This window comes from Antennarius striatus, chromosome 11, assembly GCF_040054535.1.
Source record: "Antennarius striatus isolate MH-2024 chromosome 11, ASM4005453v1, whole genome shotgun sequence".
Taxonomy (NCBI): domain Eukaryota; kingdom Metazoa; phylum Chordata; class Actinopteri; order Lophiiformes; family Antennariidae; genus Antennarius; species Antennarius striatus.
Genome location: NC_090786.1, coordinates 4,992,501 through 5,014,446, shown reverse-complemented (window position 1 = coordinate 5,014,446; position 21,946 = coordinate 4,992,501). Strand labels below are relative to the sequence as shown.

General features: G+C 46.0%; 1 protein-coding gene across 1 annotated transcript in view; it reads left to right on the top strand.

Annotated features, from left to right (window-relative positions):
- Window positions 1-21,946, top strand: part of LOC137603489 (homeobox protein Meis1) — a 72,756-nt gene that overhangs the window by 18,288 nt on the left and 32,522 nt on the right. The window contains exon 8 of the mRNA XM_068327012.1: window positions 17,320-17,465. Coding sequence (XP_068183113.1) covers window positions 17,320-17,465 — 146 coding nt within the window. The remainder of the gene's footprint in view (window positions 1-17,319; window positions 17,466-21,946) is intronic.

Sequence of the window (21,946 nt, the reverse complement as noted above, 5' to 3'; positions counted from 1 at the left end):
CTCTTTGTTCCTTTTCTGACTTTTACTCTTCTTCCCTCTTCATCTATCAATCTGTTCCTCTTTATTTTTTTCGCCCATCCTTTCTTGGGGTTCACTTCCTTTCTTGCTTGTTTCTTTTTTTACTTTCCATCTACAATTCTTTCACATTTCATTCTTGTTTTTCCACCCCACCTCTTTCTCTCCTCTACCTTTTACAGATTGCTTTCGCTCTGACCTTTCCCTCCGTCCCTCTCTTCCACTTCTTTCTCCTCCTCGCTGCTTGTAGAGCTACACAGCTAAAGGCCATCTCTCCCCCCTCCTATGGTCTTTCTCTCCTTCTGTGTCTTATCTCTCTTTGAATTTCGCTTCTCCACAATCAAGCCTCTTTCTCTCCTTCTACATTTCATTCTGCAATCTCTCATTATTTGTCTGCAAACATGTGGCCTCCATCCTTCCATCCCTTCACCACTGGCATCGGGAAGCAGCTCAGATGATGATGCTGGATGGCGGAGAGCCTTTAACAAGCGTCGTCCAGTCTGGTCTCTCAGCCATTTTTTAAACTACTGTCTGAGGCTATTCCTTGGAGAAACACATGCTCCACTCTGCCCCCACTCCCCACCCCAAACAGTTCACTGCCCACTGGTATAAAATCCCTATCTTCACCTGGAAGCGCAGGATTCCCTCCTGCAGGATGTCTGCAGAGATCTCACACTTACGGCGTTCTCCACATGCTGGATTGATTGCGTGTGAAAATGCCTTTTCAAAATCAAAAACGATCAATACGATGATGTGATGTGAAGATACGACATGTTAAATAACACCCCCCCCCACCCCTGAACCTCCATCAACAGTTTGTTGTGCAGTGAACTTTGGAGAGGGGACGGGAGCTTTTTTTTTTTTTTTTTTTTTTTGCATGTGGTGACAATTCTCACATGTTGAGTTTATGGTGATGAGTGTTCCTGCGTTGACCACAGTGCTGGTGGTTATTTTGTTAGGGCAGAATTCCATTGGCTCTTAGAAAACAAATGGATGGGAGATCACATTTGTTTTGCACATGTCATTAAAATAAGTCCTGGGTGTCTCTTCTTGCAGACAATGAAAGAAAGCCTCTTATTTTTCCTCCTTTCTCTCTGTGGGACAAACATCCACAAGCCTCAACAAGGACGATCGGGGAGAGAGAGCGGCTGTGTGGTTAATTAGTCCCTCTCTATTAGCCCAGCTGGTTGCTAGCTAGCTCCTACCAACAGGCCCCTTTGTTTAATACCCAGAAGCCCTTTGGTGAAGCCTGGTTGTAGCTGCTGTTGCCTTGGATGGTGCCTTTCTGTTTAGAGTAATGCTCGGAGGGCAGAGGAAAAGCCAACAGATCATGATGCCTGTGATGGAGGGGGTCCCTCTTGGACATGAGCGGGCCTTTTCCCCTAGTATAAAGCACTTCTCTTTGCCTGTGATTTTTGTAAGGACCCCCCCTTGGCTTCTCTAGGGGTGGGGTGGGGGGGTAACAGAATAACATTCAGGCACTGAATCGGGCAGCTGCAGAGATGTGGATGTGAGACGGAGCGGAGTGTTTGCTACAGGGGTTCCCTCTCCCTTTGTCAGAAGCATCCAGGGAGAAAGGCGATGACTTGCAATATTAGATATGTATCACCAATTACCCCGGACCATTTTTGAAGACTACAGAGCGCCCCGCCAAGGCAAATAGCTCCTTGTGTCAGCATCTGCAAACATTTCTAGGTTTTTTTTGTTTTTTTTTGTTTTTTTTGGGATTGGTGGTCTGATATCAATCTCTGGCTCTTCTTGGCTGGTGGAAGTTAAGAGAACACGAATATCACAAGACCGACACAAGACCCCTGGTTTCCCCAATGACTGAAGATCCTGCTGGATCAGTCGCTAGTTTCAATCCCACGTGGGATCGTCTTGATGCAGGGTGTGCCACTTGGCACGAGGATCTGGCTCTAAAAGCATTTGAAGAGAGAACCCCCCGCCCCTTTCATTCTGAATGACTGTACATAACCTCCACTCTCCCATCGATCCGGCTGGAATATTCCCGATGTTGTCATCCATCCGTCCATCCATGCTCTGACCTCTGTGCCCCCCTCCACCCCCCCAACAAGGTCAGGCCACAGAGGAGCTGTTGCTTTCTCTCTCTCTCTCTCCTCATTGGCCAACCTCCAGGGCCGGGGCGAGCAAATGGGGACACGAACAGGGGTGCCAGGCAACCAGCAGCCGGATTCGGCTTCAACCAATCACTTGGCTTCACGTGGCCCCTTCAAAGTCACCGATTAATTGGTCCGATTGTCCAGTAGACTGGAAGGGAGAACTGTGAGTGTCTGTGTGGTGTGTATGCATTCCCTTCTCTGCACAGCCTTCATCCCCAAGTAGACTTTTCCCCTCTAACAATAGTTAAACACTCAGTATTTGAAGATTTGGACACAGTTTAATAGGTCAGGAAAGAGAAATTTGAGAGATTCTACTTCAAGTACGAGAAAAAAGTTTCATTGTGGACATTAATTTATTGATTATCTTCTACCGAGCATTTCAAAAGCTTTGGTCCGCAGGTTGGTTTATAAAAGGAGATAGACTGCCCAGTTTTTTTTTTTGTGTAGCTTGTCCAGGCGTTGTCAAGATATTACAGGAAGATCCCCAGTTTGGTAATTGTTTTACCGGTCTCCAGCTTTCCTGGTAATCTGTTTAAACGTGAGGATCTGCGGATAGATAAAAGGTTCTCGGTTCCCTTGATTAGTCTGCAGCCTTTATTACTGGACGAGTGTTTAAATACTGTGGCTGGCAGACACAAACGCAAATTTCCCTTTGATTTCCTCAGAGCATGAACACGGGGGAAAAATCAGAGGGGAGCAAGACGACGGGGAAAGAAAAAAAAAGACAAAAAGGCGTTAGATAAGGAAGACAAAAGAGAATCTGTGGAAACATTTTGATATCGACTGGAGCGGCGTGTCGATGCCTCCAACGGTGACGAAACGGAAAGGAAACAGAGCAGTTGTTTATGATGAGTGTGTCAAATACTGCTGAGTGTTGTTTGGGAGCCCAACTGGCTATATAGCTAACAACAGTTCCCTTTAGTGGGTCGTGGTAAAAAGTGTGTTAAGCATGCATCTGTTCAATACTTGCGGGGTCACAAGAGCACGAGCAGTTTCCAGTTCACAGGCCGTTTATGAAAATCAATATTTGAAAACCATGAACGGTAATTGCATCTCCAAACACTTTGAGAAATCATCCCGCAAACACTCAGCGAGGCCGTCTATTCAGCATCAACCGGATTTAATGCATCTCAAACATCACTATCTGCCTTCCTACGTGGGAAAAGAGATGTTTGACTTCTCATCGCCACGTCCAATCACGGCCTTCCTCCGCGAGATACACTTTTAGGTCCAACATGCTGCGACTCGTCTTGTGGAAAATGATAGCCCACGATGGCTTTTTATTGCCTCGTAGGCCATAAGCAAACTCTGAGTGACCTCAGCTCGCCCGTCTTGAAAAGAGGAAATTGTATCGGGTTCCCACAGCGTGGGGCCAGTTTGCTTTTAGGATTAAAGCTGGTGTCGCCGGGCCGCTGGGGTCGCATGGATGAAAACACAAGTAAACAAAGTTACTTCCTCCTCTCCTCTCCTCTCCTCTCCTTTCCTCTCCTCTCCTCTCCATCGGCTTCACTAACTTGTGTTTTATTGACTCGAGCGAATGACTCTGTGAAAAGGTAATGGTCATAAAACAACATTTGATAGGGTGTCAGAGGTTATTTGACTGTTTGACTTCGGAATTTATGTTTTGTTTGTCGCTGACTTTGCACACACATTATTATATATGAGCCTCTATTTGCTCATACATCCTCTTTATTTCATCTTTTTTTTTTTTCACTCTCTGTGAGGAACGCTGTGAACATTTTCAATTTTAAAGTCATTTCCTCTTTGTCTTTGTTTCTTAAAACCTCCCTCTGTCTCTGCCTGTCGGTTACATGTTTGCTTGAGTGAAGAAAACGCAGTCTAAACCTTTAAAAAATACCCTGTGTGCACAATTTACATGACATACATATTCATTCATGAAGAGCACGCACATGAAACACACACACTCTCTCTCTCTACCGCTCTCTTTTCCCCTGCATGCCTCATTCAGGAAGTCTTTCAAATAAAACCATCCTCTCGTTAATGCCTCTTATTTCTTACATAATTGCCTGCTTTGCCTTTTTATCGTCATTATTTCACCCATACAAGCTTTTGGATCACACCGTTTAGTTTGCCACCGCTCCAAGAAAAGAGTAACGCTTAAAAAAAAGAAAAAAAAGAAGAGGTTCTACTTCATTTACCCCTGCGAGAGAAAGTGGGAGGGAATGTATCTTTAGCTCGCATGTTATAATTGTGGCGCACTAATGATGTAGACACATTCTCACTGTCTGTTTACAGGAAGCGCTCTTCTTTAATTTGTGACTGGCGTGAAAGCCAGATGCCTATATCTAATTACTGGTGTTTGCTAAAAGATACTATTTACACACACTTTTTGCCTTGTAGAGGTCTCTTGTGTGTCGGAGAGGGGAGATGGCGACAAGGAAAAGTCGAACATGCAAACACAGTAAAGACCGTTTTACGTTCTCGTTTGCAGAAAGTGAACATTAAGATGAGACGGGTTTGGTCCCAAATATGATACCTATACTTTTAAATGTGAAGATTTTTTCTTTTTTTGTCATCAGATACCTATAAATCTAAGATCTTGTTTGAAGAGTGTCAACTGAGGACTCCATTCAGGTTTATTTCTGGATGAAGCACCATAATTTGTACCGATGCGGTGGCAGTCGTGTTCTGAAAGAAGATGCCACTTTTTGTCAAATTACTGGATATCTTCCTTTGGAAGGAAATTCCTACGCTTTGATTTGTAAATGTAAACAAGTTAAAATGTGGTCGCAGACATGTCACGCCGCCGAAAAGGACGGGAAGTTCACTTTGCGATGTAATTTGTGTGCGTGTTTGTGATGTACGGCCTTGTGTTTTTGGACAAGAGAAACTTGTCACAGCGTGGTGACGAATTTGGAAGAAGTCTCTAGGTTCTGCTCCCATGTGTGTGTGTGTGTGTGTGTGTGTGTGTGTGTGTGTGTGTGTGTGTCTGTTTTCAATTCGCTTCCAAATTGCCTGGAATAACATGGACACACACACACACACACACACACACACACACACACAGAGAAATGCCCCGGTTCGTAATCATGGCCGGAACAATTTCACAAGGAACCACGATGATGAGTCATCTCTGTTGAGTCATAACGCATCACATCTGGCCAATAAAATAACCTTAAACTCTCCTAATTTTGTCATCAGCGCCTCCCGCCACTGTTTGAGCCTTCCTACCCCCCCCTCCCCTTTGACAATGGCGATGAGGTCAGGGTGCAGAAGGCGTCTGATCAGATGAACATTTTCAAGGAAACTACCCCCCCCCCCCGGCCAGTACACAATCGCTTCAAACCGCAAGCGACTTTTCCTACAAGGTGTACTTAATATTTTTATGAGAGTGTTTATTTAGAGGGGGGTGAGACAGTAGTTTGGGAGGGAGAATGACAAGTAAGAGAGAGAAAGTGGGAGAGAACGGGGGGGGGGGTAGTAATACTTTGTTCGGGGAAGAAGCATTGTTTGGCCCCATGGCACACACACACACACACACACACACACACACAAACACACACACACACACATGCTAATGCAGAGCACCAACGTTTATTTAAGCTTTGATAAAGAGATTAGCCCCGTCATCCCGCGCTCTTAAGCGATCCGAGGGGGTCCGTTGTTCAGGAAATCCTGGCTTTCCTGACACACACGGGTTTTATGGAGGAATCTGGCTCACTTAAATGATATCATACAATCCCTAATGGCGTAATTAACATTCAAATGGAGGGCGGCCCGGTCAGATTGGTGCATTTCGGGAACAGGTATGGAAGGGAGGTGGATGAGAGAGAGAGAGAGGGATGGAGATGGAACAAGGAGGCGGGGGCCGTGATGCCAGCTGGGCCCCTTTTTTTTTTTCTTTATTATTAGACCTATCACAGTGTTTGGAGTTCAGCTTATAGCTATAAACAGCAAAGTGCTAATTTTAGCCTCCAAAGAGGATAAGGATAAATAGCTTGCTGCTAGTTTGCCATATGGTCCCCTGACGATAATATTGTGTTCAGGACTATTTTCACCGCGACACACACAAACACAAGTCGTGTATCTGTTGTTTCGGCAGCAGCTCTGGCACACGGATGACTTTATCTCAATGTGTACGTATTTGCAAAAGGCGCAGTAGCAGAAATTATTCTAATATTTAACAGAAAAGGTGTTGTAAGGTCAAGGAAAACCTCTTTTTAAGGAGTCCGTTTCAGGCTGGAAGTCGTCGTACGTTTGTTTTTTTTTTATCTACTGGAGCTTCCAGCTGTAAGGTAACACTTGGCCTCTTCTGTAATCTCCTACAACTTGGTTTATATTCCCACTTGTAAATGTGAGCTCTGTAGAGGAATAAAAATGAGTCTCTCCTTCTCCCTGCCCGTCAATATACATGCATGTTTCACATGAAAACGCAACACACACTCGCACAGCCACTCTCCATTATTCTCTCACTCTCTCTCCCTCAAATTGAAATAATTCAATTTATGGACACAGTTCCAGACCTCCCTAGCTAAGACCATTATGCATGGAGCCCCCCCCCCCACACACACACATCACCACCACCACCACCACCACCCGTCTCTGACAAAAGAACGGGAGAATTTACCAGCCGGCTCTCCAAACAACACCCACACAAAGCCAATTTCATGCCAGGAAAACACCAGCAGAAGCACCAGTTTTAGACAAAACCTGCATCCCTGTGTGTGTGTGTGTGCGTGCGTGCGTGCGTGCGTGCGTGTGTGTGTGTGTGTTTAGGCTTTGAATATGGGTCAGTGCTACTTTTAATTTTTCAGAGGGTTATTTCGTGATGCTGATACGACACATGCGACTCCCTCTGCTTCTAACATTTAAGGACGACTCCTACTCAGGTGTTGGTTTAATTAAAAACGTGGACGACTTCAGATCTTTGCTTTTCATATGGTTTAATTACAGAGTTCCTCCCTTGTTCAAATATTCTGTTGCGTTCCGTTACGATGAGTAAAGAGATGTGAAATTCTGCTATTTGGCTGCATGACTAGTGAGGCAGGAGGTTGAGGGACAGGGTTGACCCAAAGATGACCCAAACCAAACATGCTGCCCCCTGAGGCCAAACCACTGCCCCCACAACCACCCCTGGTCCTTTTGACATGGATACCTGCATTAGGGATTTTACAGATAAAGATAAAGACCCCAGCTAAGAGTTTAGAGAGACAGAGGAGGAAAGCGAAGGTAGATAACAGATACCTGTAGGCAAACAAGAGCAGCTGGGTGGGCAATGGGGCGACATCGGCGTTTGCTTTGTGTGTTTGCAGGGTAACACAAGGCATGCCACTTGCTGTAGACACATTCATGAACGCACAAATTTGGAGGTAACCCGATCGTCTCTTCTCGCTCCGAGCCAGTGAAACTCAAAAGGGATGAGCAGGGGACAGAGTGGGGGGGGGGTGAGATTCCCACCGGTGATAACCTTTGACTAGAGGAGTAAAGGCTGGAGTGGCGGCGCTAAACACGCTAACACCCGGGTCTTTCTTCTAGGAGATTCTCTTTCGCTGCAGAGAGGTCATACTTTTACAGGAAGTCACCCCCCCACAGAGGGCTACCTCCCTCAGGAAGTGACTCGGTGGGACTGAGTGGCGAGCGCCCCAGTGTCCACGGGGGGCATATCACTCCCGTCCACATTGAAACACGCTGCACAGCGAGCCGGCCCGCCGTAAACCCACTCACTTCCCCTTCCTCTGCCCATGTCCAGAAAACCTTATCAGGCTGCATATGGGGGAGGCTGATAGGACTACAAATCCCCCACATCCCTGCACCACATCCTGTGCCTATCAAGGACACATTGACAAGGGGGCGGAAGTGGAGACACGGCCTTACTTTAGGGGGAGAATGCACCAGTATAATTAAATATTTCTGTGTGTGAGTTAAAAAAAAAAATCCCCACACTTGTTTACTCATTAAAAGCGACTCAAACCTTCAAATTTAAATACGTCAACCAAACATATTTAAATAGAGTGGGCTGTTCCCCTGATAATGACTTATCCTGTTTTCCCAACCACCCCCTTCAATAACCTGAGCTTGAGGTTGCAAACCACATTTTCCTCCTTCATGGTACTAAAACCTGTTATTCTGAAAAAAAAAAAAAAAACAACCCTTACTATCGCTCTATTATTAGCCTGTGCCAAGGCAGGGTTAGCGTGCCTCTATTATCTAACTACACGCTGCAGTTTGGCTGGCGCTGATAGGTTAGCATGAGTGGGAAAATCCTTGTGCATTATAAGTATCAGGGTCTGTGTCATTCAGATAGTTGTGTGGAAAAATACAGGCCAAAGTTAGTCTGTGAAAAGTAAACTTGGTTTAGTGAATGGATCTACCTGCTGCAAACACCAGACCATGATTACAGATGTAACACACACCTTGTTTGTACTGAAATTACACATTTCCACTTAATGTTAGTACATTAGACTGGTGGCTTTGTTAGGCTGGAGTTAAATGACACACCTCTGCAAGTTATAATCACACCAAATTCACCTGGTGGCTTCGTTTAAAGGGGCACGTTTTCAGTTAATTACTAGAAATGATACCTTGATTCTGAAGTTTAGCGGAGGGAAAACATCCTACTTGAAGAAGCTCAAACGGGATGCCTCTCCTTTGGTTTCCCCCCTTCTCTTTGTCTCGTGTTAATACTGAATGACTTTTGAACGCCCTTCAGCACATCAGCTGACTTTTGGAAAGGACTGCCGCGCCTTTGTGCTGTTAAGTGCTCTTAGCTTTTGTTACAGTCCTTGTCCTCTCTAATAACCCTCCTCCCCCCACCCCGCTTCCCCTCATCTTCCCTAGTACATTTCACTCTCTCTCTGTCTCTGTTTCTGTTTTCGGTGTGCTAACTTTATCTGAAGCTTGGTAAACCAAAAGTGTCAGAAGCCATCAGAGAGGCAGCAAAACAGTTGAATCAGTGAGGGTGGAGTGAGAAAGCAGAAAAAGAGGCATGCTTTCAGGAATCTTACTGTGTGTGTGTGTGTGTGTGTGTGTGTGCGTGTGTGTGTGTGTGTGTGTGCGCGTATGTGTGTGTGGAAGGACTTCCCTTCTCTGAGTCCGTGGGCCTCCCTCACGAGTGCTCCCTTTTGAACCTCGTCTGGCCTCGTCTATGTTCAGGTTATGAAAAAGGAAAACGGCAACACAAAGGCAAAGAAGGGTGTGGGGGGAGTGTGGGGGGGAGGGGGGGAGAGAAAATCAATAGTTTACACAGCAAAAGTGCCGGACATGAAAGGGTGAATTCCTCGCCCTGCACTTCATTTCTTACTCGTTCCGTCTGCCTCTTTTCTTTCTCCCTCTTTTTTTTCTTCTTTTTTTCTGTCGACCGATTTGGAAGTGACAATAAAAGACAGTTGCTGTGTGTGTGTGTGTGTGTGTGTGTGTGTGTGTGTGTGTGTGTGTGTGTGTGTGTGTGTGTGTGTGTGTGTGTGAGATTTTCTGTGCATGGGGGCACAGTGGAGATTAATGCCGTGACCGTGCCCCTACGCTTTAGGCTGTTCCCGGCGTGTCAGGCGGCCTGTGGCGTTGACCCTTTACGGGGAAATGGCACGGAGAGAGCAGTCACATTTACACTGACATTTTTGCCATCACCTATGGCTATGTCAACAGGCCCGACTCCACCACCTCTCCCATTGGATGGGCCTCACCCGACACACACACGCAAGTACAGGAATGAGTCTTAACACAAGGCTGATCATGATGTAAAAGGTTATTAATATGATGTTAGTAACGTCGTGTGTTCTGTAGCTCCCTCTGATTGATGCGTCTGAGTCTTGTCTAACACCTGTTAACACCACAAACACGGAAACCACCGCAGCATTCACTACAAACGGGAACAATAGCACGCTACCGCTATCCGCATGAATCACAAAGACCCGAGGCTTTGCGTTTAATTAACTCTCGAGATACGATCGTTTCCTTGTGTTTTATTATTATTATTTTTTTCTTCTTCTTCTTCTTTTGTTGTTGCTTAAACACGTCCTCCGTCTCCTGGCTTTCCTAATCTCTCCCTTCAACGCATCGCCGCAGATGAAATGACTGCTTCAAACTTTGCCGGGATTCTCGCAACAAGAAGTCTCCTGTGTGCTTTAATTACCCAGAAAACCCTTGTAAATGACTCACCGGGTTACCGTCGTTATTGAATCTGTCAGTGTCGATCCACAAAACTGTCATCATTCAAAACAAGCAGCTTTGTGATCACAAATCACTCGTTATTTACTGTAATTACTCGGAACGGAATCGTCTTTGATTACAGGATGCAACCACTTAGCTCTCCCTTGATTGATTACCTGGCTGGCTCGCTTTATTCCTGTTGAAATAATGACAACTTTTTTTTGGATGGTTTTTTTGTTTTCCCTTTCTCTTTAATCTCTTTTTCTGGTCAATATAATGCGTCCAGTGTCTGTTCCACCAACATGGATCTGTGCGTTCGGAGTGGGGGTACAATCCGAACCCTTTTTTTGTCTGAAGTCGCTAACAAAGATCTGAAAATAGCGGAGAGTCTCTCTGGTAAAGACAGGAAGGGAAGTCTAGACTAGCCATATTGTTGTGTCGACAGCACATGTCATTATCCGCGGAATAGTCAAGGGGATTTCTTTTCGGCCTCTCCTCCTACTCAGGAATAAAAGGGAGGCGAAGCAGCATTGGTCACAGAGAGTGTTTTGTGTTAATATAAATGTGTGTGTGTTGGTCTGAAGCAGACAGTGTTGGAAAGTTGCCTTATGGAGGGACATATTGTTGTGCTTAAGTGTGTATCTGATGTTTCAACTGACTTTTTAAAAAAAAAAAAAAAAAAAGTGCCCCCAGTTGGGAATTGTGTTGCAAGGAATTCCAGCATTGTCAGGATATTTGCAGGTGGGAGGGGCCTCCAGGGCCCGTGCAAAGCAAACCCCCCACTGCCTGCCAGCCCCTGTACTCCCCTTCCCCAAATCTAGAGCTTATGAATGGCCTGAATACAATAAACGCCACTTTTTTTTTTTTTCTACCCCCGCTCCCTCTTGTGAGTCCTTCTTTACCTCTCTGAGGATTTCTGGGAATGCGATGTATGTGCATGAGTGTGAAAAGAGTGTGTGCTTGTGTGTGTGTGTGTGTGTGTGTGTGTGTGTGTGTCAGCTCCAGAAAGAGTGAGAAGTAGAGCACTTTAGTGGATGAACGCTGGCGTATGTGTGTTGGTTTTATATATCATGTTTTGGGTGTGTGCGTATACGTATGGGTTTCTCGCCTGTTAGCATGAGATGTGTGGATCCCCGTGTGGAACAGGATAGCAGCTCCCCCAGGCCTGGGCTTTGCCTCGGCAACGCACCCGGGGGGGGGGGGGGGGGGTCATGTGAGCTTTCTGAGGTGTGAAACTTTAGGAGTGGCCCATGAGAGATCATCTCCAGGTCAATTGCGCTGACAATGAAAGACACTCTCCTTTTCTTTCCAGAAATACCCAAAGAATAAATGCGCTGTCATGAGCTCAAAAGGGCCGGCCGGCGTCCCTCTCACACCATCTATAACCCAGAAAACTCTCGCGAAAGCCGTCGCCTCCAAAAAAACCATCTGTGAATAATTCTTGACACAGGACCGTACTCGTGATTTCTGACACAAAGCTGATATTCATAACCCTGATTCCTCAAACGAGCGGAGGACAGTTTTAGAAGGCTAAACGTCACAATTGTGTTTCGTCACGGTCGAAACGACTTGTCCGATAAGATTAGCGTTCACACACACACACACACACAAACACACGACGGACTGGGGTGAATCCCTGGCTGTTAATTTGCCAAGCAGCAGAAAAATGGCTGACACTTCAAGAATGGCACATGTGCCCGTGTGGAGGGGGCAGGTAGTAGCACCAAGCTCCCTCTTATGCTGAGAGGTGGTTCATAATCAGATCATAACAGATTAGCCTAGATACTGCTTGATAATGTCAGGGTACGCCTTGAGACAGAGAAATGTAGAGAGGTTATAAAGACTGTAAAGGGATGGAAGCACCATTAGCGTTTCTTATTGAAGAAAACATCAAGAAAGACGATTCCAAACAACGTTAACTCAGTCGAAATCAATTCACACCCCGTATTTAAACGATGAAACTTAACGTCTGTGTGATTTACCCAGAAATTAAACCTCAAACAAACAACAAGGAAAGATAACAATGTCTTACATCTCTCAGACGTATGTGCAAAATATCCTCTATTCCAACTGCACACTTCAGCAGACAGAGAGAATGCTGGGAAGAAGAGGAGGAGGAGGAGGAGGATGACGAGAGAGGAGTAATGAAGGAGGAAGCAGGAGGAGGCAGGGATGAAACAGGAAGTGGCAGAAAGGCTTAAATAAAAGTCATCCAAGCTGAATGAGCATAGAAGTAACTGTCTGTTTGGCTAATGCTAACGAGGCTAGTGAAAATGCATGAAGAGAGCTAACCTAGTTTTTAACGTCATTATCACACAGCGCCTGTGTATGTTTGTGTGCGAGTGTGTATTTGTGTATACAGCGTGTGAGGGGACTGATAAAATATTCCTTCCCTTGGTTGGCCCCGGGGCATTTCAACTGCCCCTGGCTCCTTCCAGTCACTGGCCTGCTCCCTAATTGCCACACACACACACACACACACACACACACACACACACACACACACACACACACACACACACACACACACACACACACACACACACACACACACACACACACACACACACACACACACACACACACACAGAGCTTCTGTGGCTGGAAACACACATGTATAAAGAGCGGCAGAGATAGACACACATGTACAGACGGATGCACATCCATGCATGCATGTATTCTTCACACACGAACATGCGCCCCCACCGTCAACGTCTTTCACTTGCCCCCCCCCCCCCCCCTTCCCCCCCAATCACCCGCCCTCCCATCCCATCTTCTAACTAGTTGCAAAGATGTTGTCATGGCGGATCAGTGGGCCAGACCCAGAGCTGTGCCTGTAGCCTTTCCTCGTGGGGAGACTGGAGCTCGTCTTGCTGCCCCACGCTGCATGAATGCAGCCCAGGGTTACAGCCTGCTAATGAACTTAATGAGCCTGGCAGCCTGTGTGTGCAGAGTGACGGACTGGTTCATTTACTGACTGGCTTTCCTGTAAGGGGTGATTGACTGACTATAGCTAAACGGCTGACTGACAAGGCTGCTTTATACAACCGGCTGGCCCGGTGGCTTCATGGGTTGGTTCGCTGACTGGATGGTTTACCGGATGACAGAGGGCAGCCGGGCTTGTTGCCGGGACGATGAACTGTGACATCACAGTTTGTGATCAACGTAATGACCAATTTTACTTTATTTTTATTTTATTTTTTGTCTGAGGGATGCATTCAGCTTCAAACATCCAATGGCAAGCGTAAAATGCTTCAGCGATGATAATCTAAGAGCGTGAAACTGCTACACGTGCTACACGCCTGTTTCAGTTTGATCCACTTTGATTGTATTTTGCATAGAAATTTTGCTTTTAGTGTTTAAAAAAAACACAAGATTCATTCATTTTTCTTCTAAATTAGTCTGTCTTCTCCATAAATTGTACCCTCCTTTATCGACCACTTCACCGGATCGACTTTTCCCCTTTTATTCTGTACAACAGAGACCGCATAATTCACAGCAGCTCCCCTTCTTCCTCTCTCATCATCGTCATCATCATCATCATCGTCATCATCTCTCATTCACTTCCTCTTCCTGCATTACCCTACTTTTCTCTCCGTCCCTCTCAGGCTGAGGTAACACCATTGACATTTTCCCAACATGGCTGCCAGACACAGCTTTAACACCTTTTCTGCTTCACCCTTCCTCGCTCCCACAGTCTCTCTCTCTCTTTTCTCTCCTCCCACCTCCCACTATTCCCTTCGCTTGCAGGGGCCAAAGCGTTGCAGAAATAAGCCCTGGAGCTTGCGGCGGTGATTGGTATCAAATTGCAGCGAAAATGGAAATGCCAATAAAATTGACGACCCTTCTTCAGCCCTCCTTCCTTTCCTCCCTCTAGGTAAAGTAAGTGTCTATAGGTCAGACTTACTTAGAAGTAATAGAAGGGGAGAGGAAGAAAGTGATATTCAGAGGGGTAATGGTTTCCCCCTCCGGTTTAGTGCTTGAGTTACAGGTGACAAAAAATGGCCAAGATTTGCTTTAAATTCATAAAGGAGGTGTCATTTCTACTCCTCATCATTCTTCAGGCTAAATGCTTTAATGAGATCTCGTCCTTGTTCGACATGAACATAATTAGTGTTTCTGTGTTTCTTCTGACATTTCCCAGTGAGAATTCCCTGGTATTATGCGTCGTTTCCATTAACTACAGGTCTTTGGGGTTGTTTTATACATCAGTGTTATGAGTCTGATTGATTGCAGTCGCTGAACGCACAAAAACAATGCATGTTTTATTCCCCATACTTAAAAACATCTGATGTGGGGCTACAGAATATGAAGAACACAGTGCATCACTATAGAAGTTGGTGGCAGTGTTGAAGTCAGAGAGACGACACATCCTCAGTATGGATTTCAGAGAGCATCCCGTTGTTGTTTTTTTTGTCTGCCCTTTACTCGTTTTCCTATCCCCCCCCCCCCACACACACACTTCTCACGATTTCTCACCTCCTGTGTTTTCCTGCTCACCCACTCTCTCCCACTCTCTCTCCCTCGCATGCGTTCACTCACTCGTTTCGCTCGTGATCTGAGCTGGTACTCTGGCCGTTTGCTTCTGTTCCCCCCCCCCCCCCTCGCTCACATGGGACAGGGCCCTGGGTTTGTTATTGTAGGCTTTGCTGAACATGAGCCGGTCTTTACAACGGATTGAAAGCATTTGCTTCCAATGAAAATCTGGTCTTAGATTTCAGGGCCTCGGCTCGGCTCGCCTCGTCTTTTCCTGCAGACGGGTAGGTGTGGGGAGGGAAAGAGACAGAGGGGGGGGGGTGTTTCAGCCCTGAAACAGTAGGCAGAAAACACTCTCTTGTTAAGCTCAGGGTGCAGTTGTCCTGGGCTAATGATGTAACCGAAGCTTGGAACACGAGTGTGTTTTTGTGCAGAAAGAGGTCTAAGAGCTGGGTGTAAGGGATAAGTGTGTGTGTGTGGGGTGGGGGTGGGGGGTGGGGTGAATGAGGCTATGCTGCTATAACCAATGGATTAATAAATGAATAAATCAATGCATCAACAACTCAAATCAGTCAGCTGTCGCCGTTTTTGTTGGATTTGGTGCATTTCTCTTCTTTTTTTTTTACATCTTGTAAATGGATGGCACAACATTATTGGTTGTAGGGAATTGTGCAGTATTTTGTAAACCATTTTAATATTTCAATAAGTTGATTAATCACAAAAATAATCTTTGTTTGGTGGACTGCATTGCCGTACTCATGCCGTACATGTACATTTACTCACACGACTTCAGCTGAATCAAAGACCCTCTGACAGTTGACCTTCCGGCCGAACCCGACCATAATATTTGAATGCATATGTGCATTATTAATGCACAGTGGGAGGCTTTTCTTTTTCTTTTTTTTTTTTTGAATCAGTATTTACGAACAGCAAGCTCTTGTTTTATCCCTCCCCCACCGTGCGAGATGGTGTCACCTCCACTTCTACATGAGGTTCATTAGAAAGCCTTCAATATGTGTGCATATGTATCTCCTTATGCCAGAACAGTCAGAGAGAGAGGGAGAGCCAGCCAAGACTGTCGTTTCGTATGGATCATTGAGAGCCTCTCTCTCCTAATGGTGTATATAATTCAGGTGCCCTCCAGGCATGCTTTCAGGAATTCTTTTGCCTGAGGTAATGGGGAGCAAAGGCCTGGGTTTTAGGCCCTTGATTATTCCATTGATGTGGCAGGCTGGAAAAAAGTCATCTCCAACCGGATTAGTGCCAACATTCACATTAATTATCGATGAATTGGGGGCTTAGGGTTTAGCTTGGTGCTGGGTGTCGCCCTCTGTAAGTTAGCGGAGTACGCGCCCGCTCGAATGCAGTTATCTACTCCCGCCACAGTGAATAGACCAAGAAGCTTTAGAAGTGCTTTGTGTGTAATCAATAAATAACTGGATCCAATTCTGCGCACTACTTCAGCATTTTTTTCCTCTCTTCTCTTTCCTTTCGATTCGCTTCCATAGGAGAGAAACAGAGAGAGAGAGAGAGAGAGAGGCAGTGTGGGACAAAAGTGAGTTATCAGCCGCTGAAATTTCAAGCGGCGAGGGCGCCACTTGTTTACCTCTGGGCTCATGTTTCTTTAATGATTATCGTCTTCATTGAGGACGGCTTGCATCTTTGAATAATGATAATAACAATTAAGCTTTTCATAACCACAGATGGGGGAGAGGAGTCTCCCTCTCTCTCTCTCGCCACTGGAACTCTATAGAATACGTTCTGTAATTGGATGGTTTGAATATGTGAGGTGTGTGTGTGTGTGTGTATGTATGGCTTCATGTTGAGTTTGAATGCAGAGAAAAGACCAATGGAACACCTTCCTTTCACTTTTTCCTCTCAGTGCTCAAATACTCTAAGCTGTCTCAGTGTTCCCCTTAGGTGAGCTCGACTGGCCTTAATAGAGCCTTATCGAAGCCCTACAGGTTGCTGTAAGCAGCCATGACGCCATTGTTATGAAAAGCAGCTAGCTTTGTTAGCGATGTTTGTGCCTCCGACTCCCCCCCCCCCCATATTTTCCCTTTTATTTTTTTCCCCACCTTCCCCCTCCTCGCAACCTCCCCTTTTGTAGTGCCATGTTACTTTTTCCACCTCAGGTAAAATGGCAGAATGTGCGGGGCGTCTCTTCAATAACTATTTTCCCCTCAGGATAATAAAGACTAAATCTCTCTGTCATTTTCAATTCTGCGTGAGCTTGGATGGGAGAGTGGGGAAATGCGACCTTACAAGTCCTTTGTGCTCCCATTCTCTCTCTTTTTCTCTCGCAGGAAGATGCGAGCGCTCGCTGTGTTTTCAAGTGATGGGGTAGGGGGTTCAGGGGGGGGAGAAAATGAAAGGCAGGGTTATTTCTAAATGTATTAAAAAAAAGAATGTATTTATGAGGTGCTGTTTTCCAGCCATTGTTGCGTCTCCATACCCCCACCGTCTGTGCATACAAAGCCCTCCAGAATTCCTTCGAAATCGCATTTATTCCCTTTGAACGCAGAGGCAAAGCGAATGCAGGCAGTAAACAAACTGTGTGTCTGATCTGGGCTGCGTCTTCCTGTTTCTTGTCATGTGACAGGTGACGGCCTGGACAACAGCGTGGCTTCACCGAGCACGGGGGATGACGATGACCCGGATAAAGAAAAGAAAAGGAACAAGAAGAGGGGGATCTTCCCAAAGGTCGCCACCAACATCATGAGAGCATGGCTCTTCCAGCATCTAACAGTGAGTTGAATGAATCCACATTTAAGTTAGTCAGGTTGATGTCACGTGTTCACGCTGAACTTCACCTGCAGCAGGGCTCGATTTGACCGGTCTGACATCCGCAGCACGAGTTTCTTTTATGTCGAAATTCAAATCCTTTTAGTTAAAAGGCTGGAAATTGAAGTGTAAGAGACAACAGGATGGTAATAAGTCTGGGTTTTTCTTTTCTTCTTTTTTTGTTTTTTTTAAAAACCCTTTCACACACTCAAAAACACACATTCTACTGTCTCGTTTGTCGCACACAGAGGAATACATACGTGCACGCTGTCATGCACTGACATGCTCATTGGGACCGAATAAAGTTGAAGTCAAGGGGAAAAGCCTCTGGCCCTAGTCGGAGATACATAGATTAACTTTATTCGTTATTTAACGGTTGCTGCTGCAGAGGCTTGTGGTTTGGCTTTATTTGTACTCAATTACAGCGGAGAGAACCAGAGCTGGTGGAGCCGGCTGACAGCAGCAGGAATGGTTTTTTGGGAATACATCATCAGTTTACCAGTTAGTGTTGGTCTTATCTCTTCTGGCAGGAAAGAAGGAAAAGGATGGTTTAGCTTAATAAGTGTATTAGTATTAATTATGTGGCTTTTTGCTATTACCGGATGCAGAATTTTCACCACAGGCTTTAATCCTATGGGTGGTAGCATGTCAGCATGCTGAATTTATAGATCTCTTTAAGGTGAATTAAAAATGAAATTGATTCCATCTGATTCTAAAAACTACTGATAAATAACCGATGTTTGCGTGTGTGTGTGTGTGTGTGTGTGTGTGTGTGTGTTTGTCGAACGACTCTGGCTTTTAATAGTGTGAAAAACGTCCCAGAGACTCGCTGAGTTATGTTGCTGAACAAGTTCCAAAGAAAAACAGGTTTCAAACCGCTGAATCACAGCACGCCTTTTCCTGGTTGGTTTAAACGGTGCGTCGGACGGCGCTGGTTTGAGTTGCGTGGCAAGGAGGATGCTGGGTAAAGGAACGCAGAGGTTGGATTGTGGATACTGTTTATGCTCCACCAATCTTTATGCTTTGTTTGTGTTTTTGCTCTCCACCGGAGACCACCTGACACACACACACACACACACAAATGACACACATAAACCTTTTCCTCCATTTCCCTGACCTCAACCAGTTCACCCCCCCCCCCCCCTGAAACATGCGGGGCTGCAGAGGAAGGTGTTTGAAACTCACACACATCCTGTCGGTGGAAATGCATCTCGGCGCACACTGGCCTATTGAAACACACCTACTGTGTCGTATTACACCATGAGTGTGGGCTTCTGGGAGGCTCCTGCCCTGTTGGATCTCAAACAGCGGGAAGGATAAAAGTGTGGTGTCAAGGGGGTGGGGGGGCAAGGAGGTGAAGAGGGAGAAAAGGAGGAAGTAAAACTACAGCATGCACACATATAGGCAAAAAAAAAAAAAAAGAAAAAAGCCACATATATAGGTATGTGAATTTTCATCAGGCACAAAATAAGAAGAAAATATTCTCTAAGTCCAGCACTCTGAGAGCTGGGAGGTAAACTGGAAGGCTCTCTTGAATAAAACCGAATGCAGAGAGGCAACATCTTGGTGCAAAGTCTGGTTTTAATTTTGGGAGAAACATCATCGCCGGTTTTCAGATAAACGCGGGCAGCGATCTCCTTTGTTTACAACGTTCGTTCTTCGTGTCACCGTTCGTTTAATCAGCGTAATCCTGTGTTTACAGACGCTACACGTAGCACCGAAAAATGAAGAAGAAACGTTTACAGGATCTCTTACTCCGGTCGTATGTCTCCCATAAGCATGTACAGCTGGAGGGGGCTGGAAGCAGCATCGTCTGGCCTTTTCAAGATTAGACACAATACCAATTCGGTGCACACGGGTACACGTATGACAGACGAATACATGCGCAGATTCACGGCTGAGCATTTTAGCCCCAAACCTTAATGAGGGGGGAGGGTGAATCTGTTATGTCCCAGTGATGATAGAACAGGGAAGAAGAGGGGAGATGTTTGGATGTCCACCTTGGTGCATTGTCAGTTCTTTGCCCTTACACTCGTACCCTCAGAGGGCGGGGGGGGGGGGCTCCCATCGTACCGAAGCAGAAGGGGGGAGGCGGATGGTTGCATCAGTGATGTCTTGTTCCAACCCGACTGACAAATGTGTCTCCGACGGCCAGACCGACAGACTAGCAGACTAGCAACCTCAGAGACAAGCCTGGGGAGTAAGCAGCAGCTATAAGTCTATTGCCCCCCCCCCCCCCCTCCCTCCTCACAAACGGTATTTTCTTGTTTAATTTAACAAGAAATGAGTAGTAAATGAAAGCTCAGGCCTCCAATCCCCAACACGCCCTGCGCTCTGCTCTCCATTCCCCTATGAAAAGGCAATTTGTGAAATTATGTGATAGAGTAATTAGATGGAATTCTGCCCCCCCCCCACCCCACCATCTCCCTGCTACACACACACACACACACCACCCTTTTTCCCCGGTTGGTTTGTTGCCCTGCTGAGTTGAAGTCAGTGTGTGTGTTTGTAGAAAAGGAAGAATGGGTGGTGTCTGGGGGGGGTGTGTGGGGGGGGGGTATGGGGGTGTTAGCATCATGGCAGACTGGGACACAGTCTCATACACATTATCACTAACACTCTCGTTCTGGCGCTCCTCCTCTCCTATTTGTACACAGACTCAGTGTAACGAGGGGCAGCCGCGATCGCAGCTCATAAAAGAAGTCAACCCACAAAGCCTCAATGAGCCCCCCCCCCCACACACACACACATACCCCTCCCTTTGGAAATGTGTAAAATGCACGGAGTATATGAAGAAAAAAAAATCCAACTGGAAGGCATAATCCCCCGTTAATACAATTAGGGTCTAATTTAACCGCTCATGTACGCAGATGTAGCTGAGCTGGGGGAGAGCTGTTACCCCCCCTGGAAATGTTTTTTTTTTTTTTTTTTTTTTACACAACAGCATGCAGAAGGGTTTTTGAGCAGAAACAGGTGTGAAAAGCAATATAATTCATTTCTGCGCTGGCAGAGGAAGCCAGGAGCGCCCTTGCTGTTGTGGGTCCTTTGGCGGGGGTTGAAATCCAAGGTGGGGGTGGACGGGGAGAGGAGGTGATGGATGAACGGAGAGATGCTCAAATCATTTGAATGAATTCTCCCTGTATCTTAGCGGCTCGGGTTGAGCGTAACAAAGAACAACAGGGTAAGGACGCAGAAGTGCTTTTCTCAAGGTTTGGGATGTAGAGTCGCACCTAAGCAACAGAATCATCTTGTGGTCATCTCAGGATGTCCTTGATCTTTGGCAGTTTTGTTTGCAAGTTAGGGGGGGGGGGGGCAAACCATGAAGCATCACAGAAAGGGCGTTATCCAACCGGACCAATCGATTTTACACATGCAATTCTGTCTTAAATTTTGTGACGGTTGTTTGTCAGAATTTGGTTGAAGGCCGTTTTTCCCGTCTTTGCTGAATAATGGATTATGCCAGAATTAGAAGTTACATTCCCGACAGTCGTCCTGTGATTTTTATTAGATTTATTCATCTACGTTATCCATTTTTTGATGAAAACTCCTTTCAGTTTCTCATAAAAGTCGTCAGGACGCCTCGATAATAACTTGGGAGAGACGGCAAGAAGTGAGCTTAATAAGAAATCATCAGCAGACCTTTTGAACGTATCAAAATGACAGTAAATGACAACAAATGTCCATCCTGATACTGTAGAGTAATACAGTGGTCTGTGTTGTCTGGTGTCTCCGATTAGGTCTTAATTCAATCGGAGTGGCAGTCAGAATCTGAGGCGCCACCGCATTACAATTTCAAAGAAGCCCTAAGAGAAGTCCTGGCACGACATGACACGAGGCGGAAAACAAGAGAACAACTTAGCCTTATTCCCAGCGTTTTTATTCATTTTCAAATAGTTTATCTCTGGGCATGTATTTGGCTTTGGGCTGTTTGTATGTGTGTGTATGTGTGTGTGTGTGTGTGTGTGTGTGTGTGTGTGTGTGTGTGTGTGTGTGTGTGTGTGTGTGATTTGTTCTCTGTTTGCGTGCCTGTTAGAAAGATGGCATTTCGTACCAATCGAAGGGCTGGACTGAGTCTAAGAAGAGGCAGCTGAGTCAACCTGCCCTACCCCCATAATACCCCCCTCCCATCCCACACACACACACACACACACACACACACACACACACACACACACACACACACACACACACACACACACACACACACACACACACACACACACACACACACACACACACACACACACACACACACACACACACACACACTTACTATGCTCCAACCCCCACATTACCCCACACCTTGTAATGAAAACATCATCAATTACCCCTCTTGACAGGCCCCAGGGACCCGAGGCAGACAGCTCTCTTCGGGGGCTTCTCTTTGTGGACGGACCCTCACAGACTCTCACATCCGCTCCTCCCAAACTTTCTCTTTGGAACCG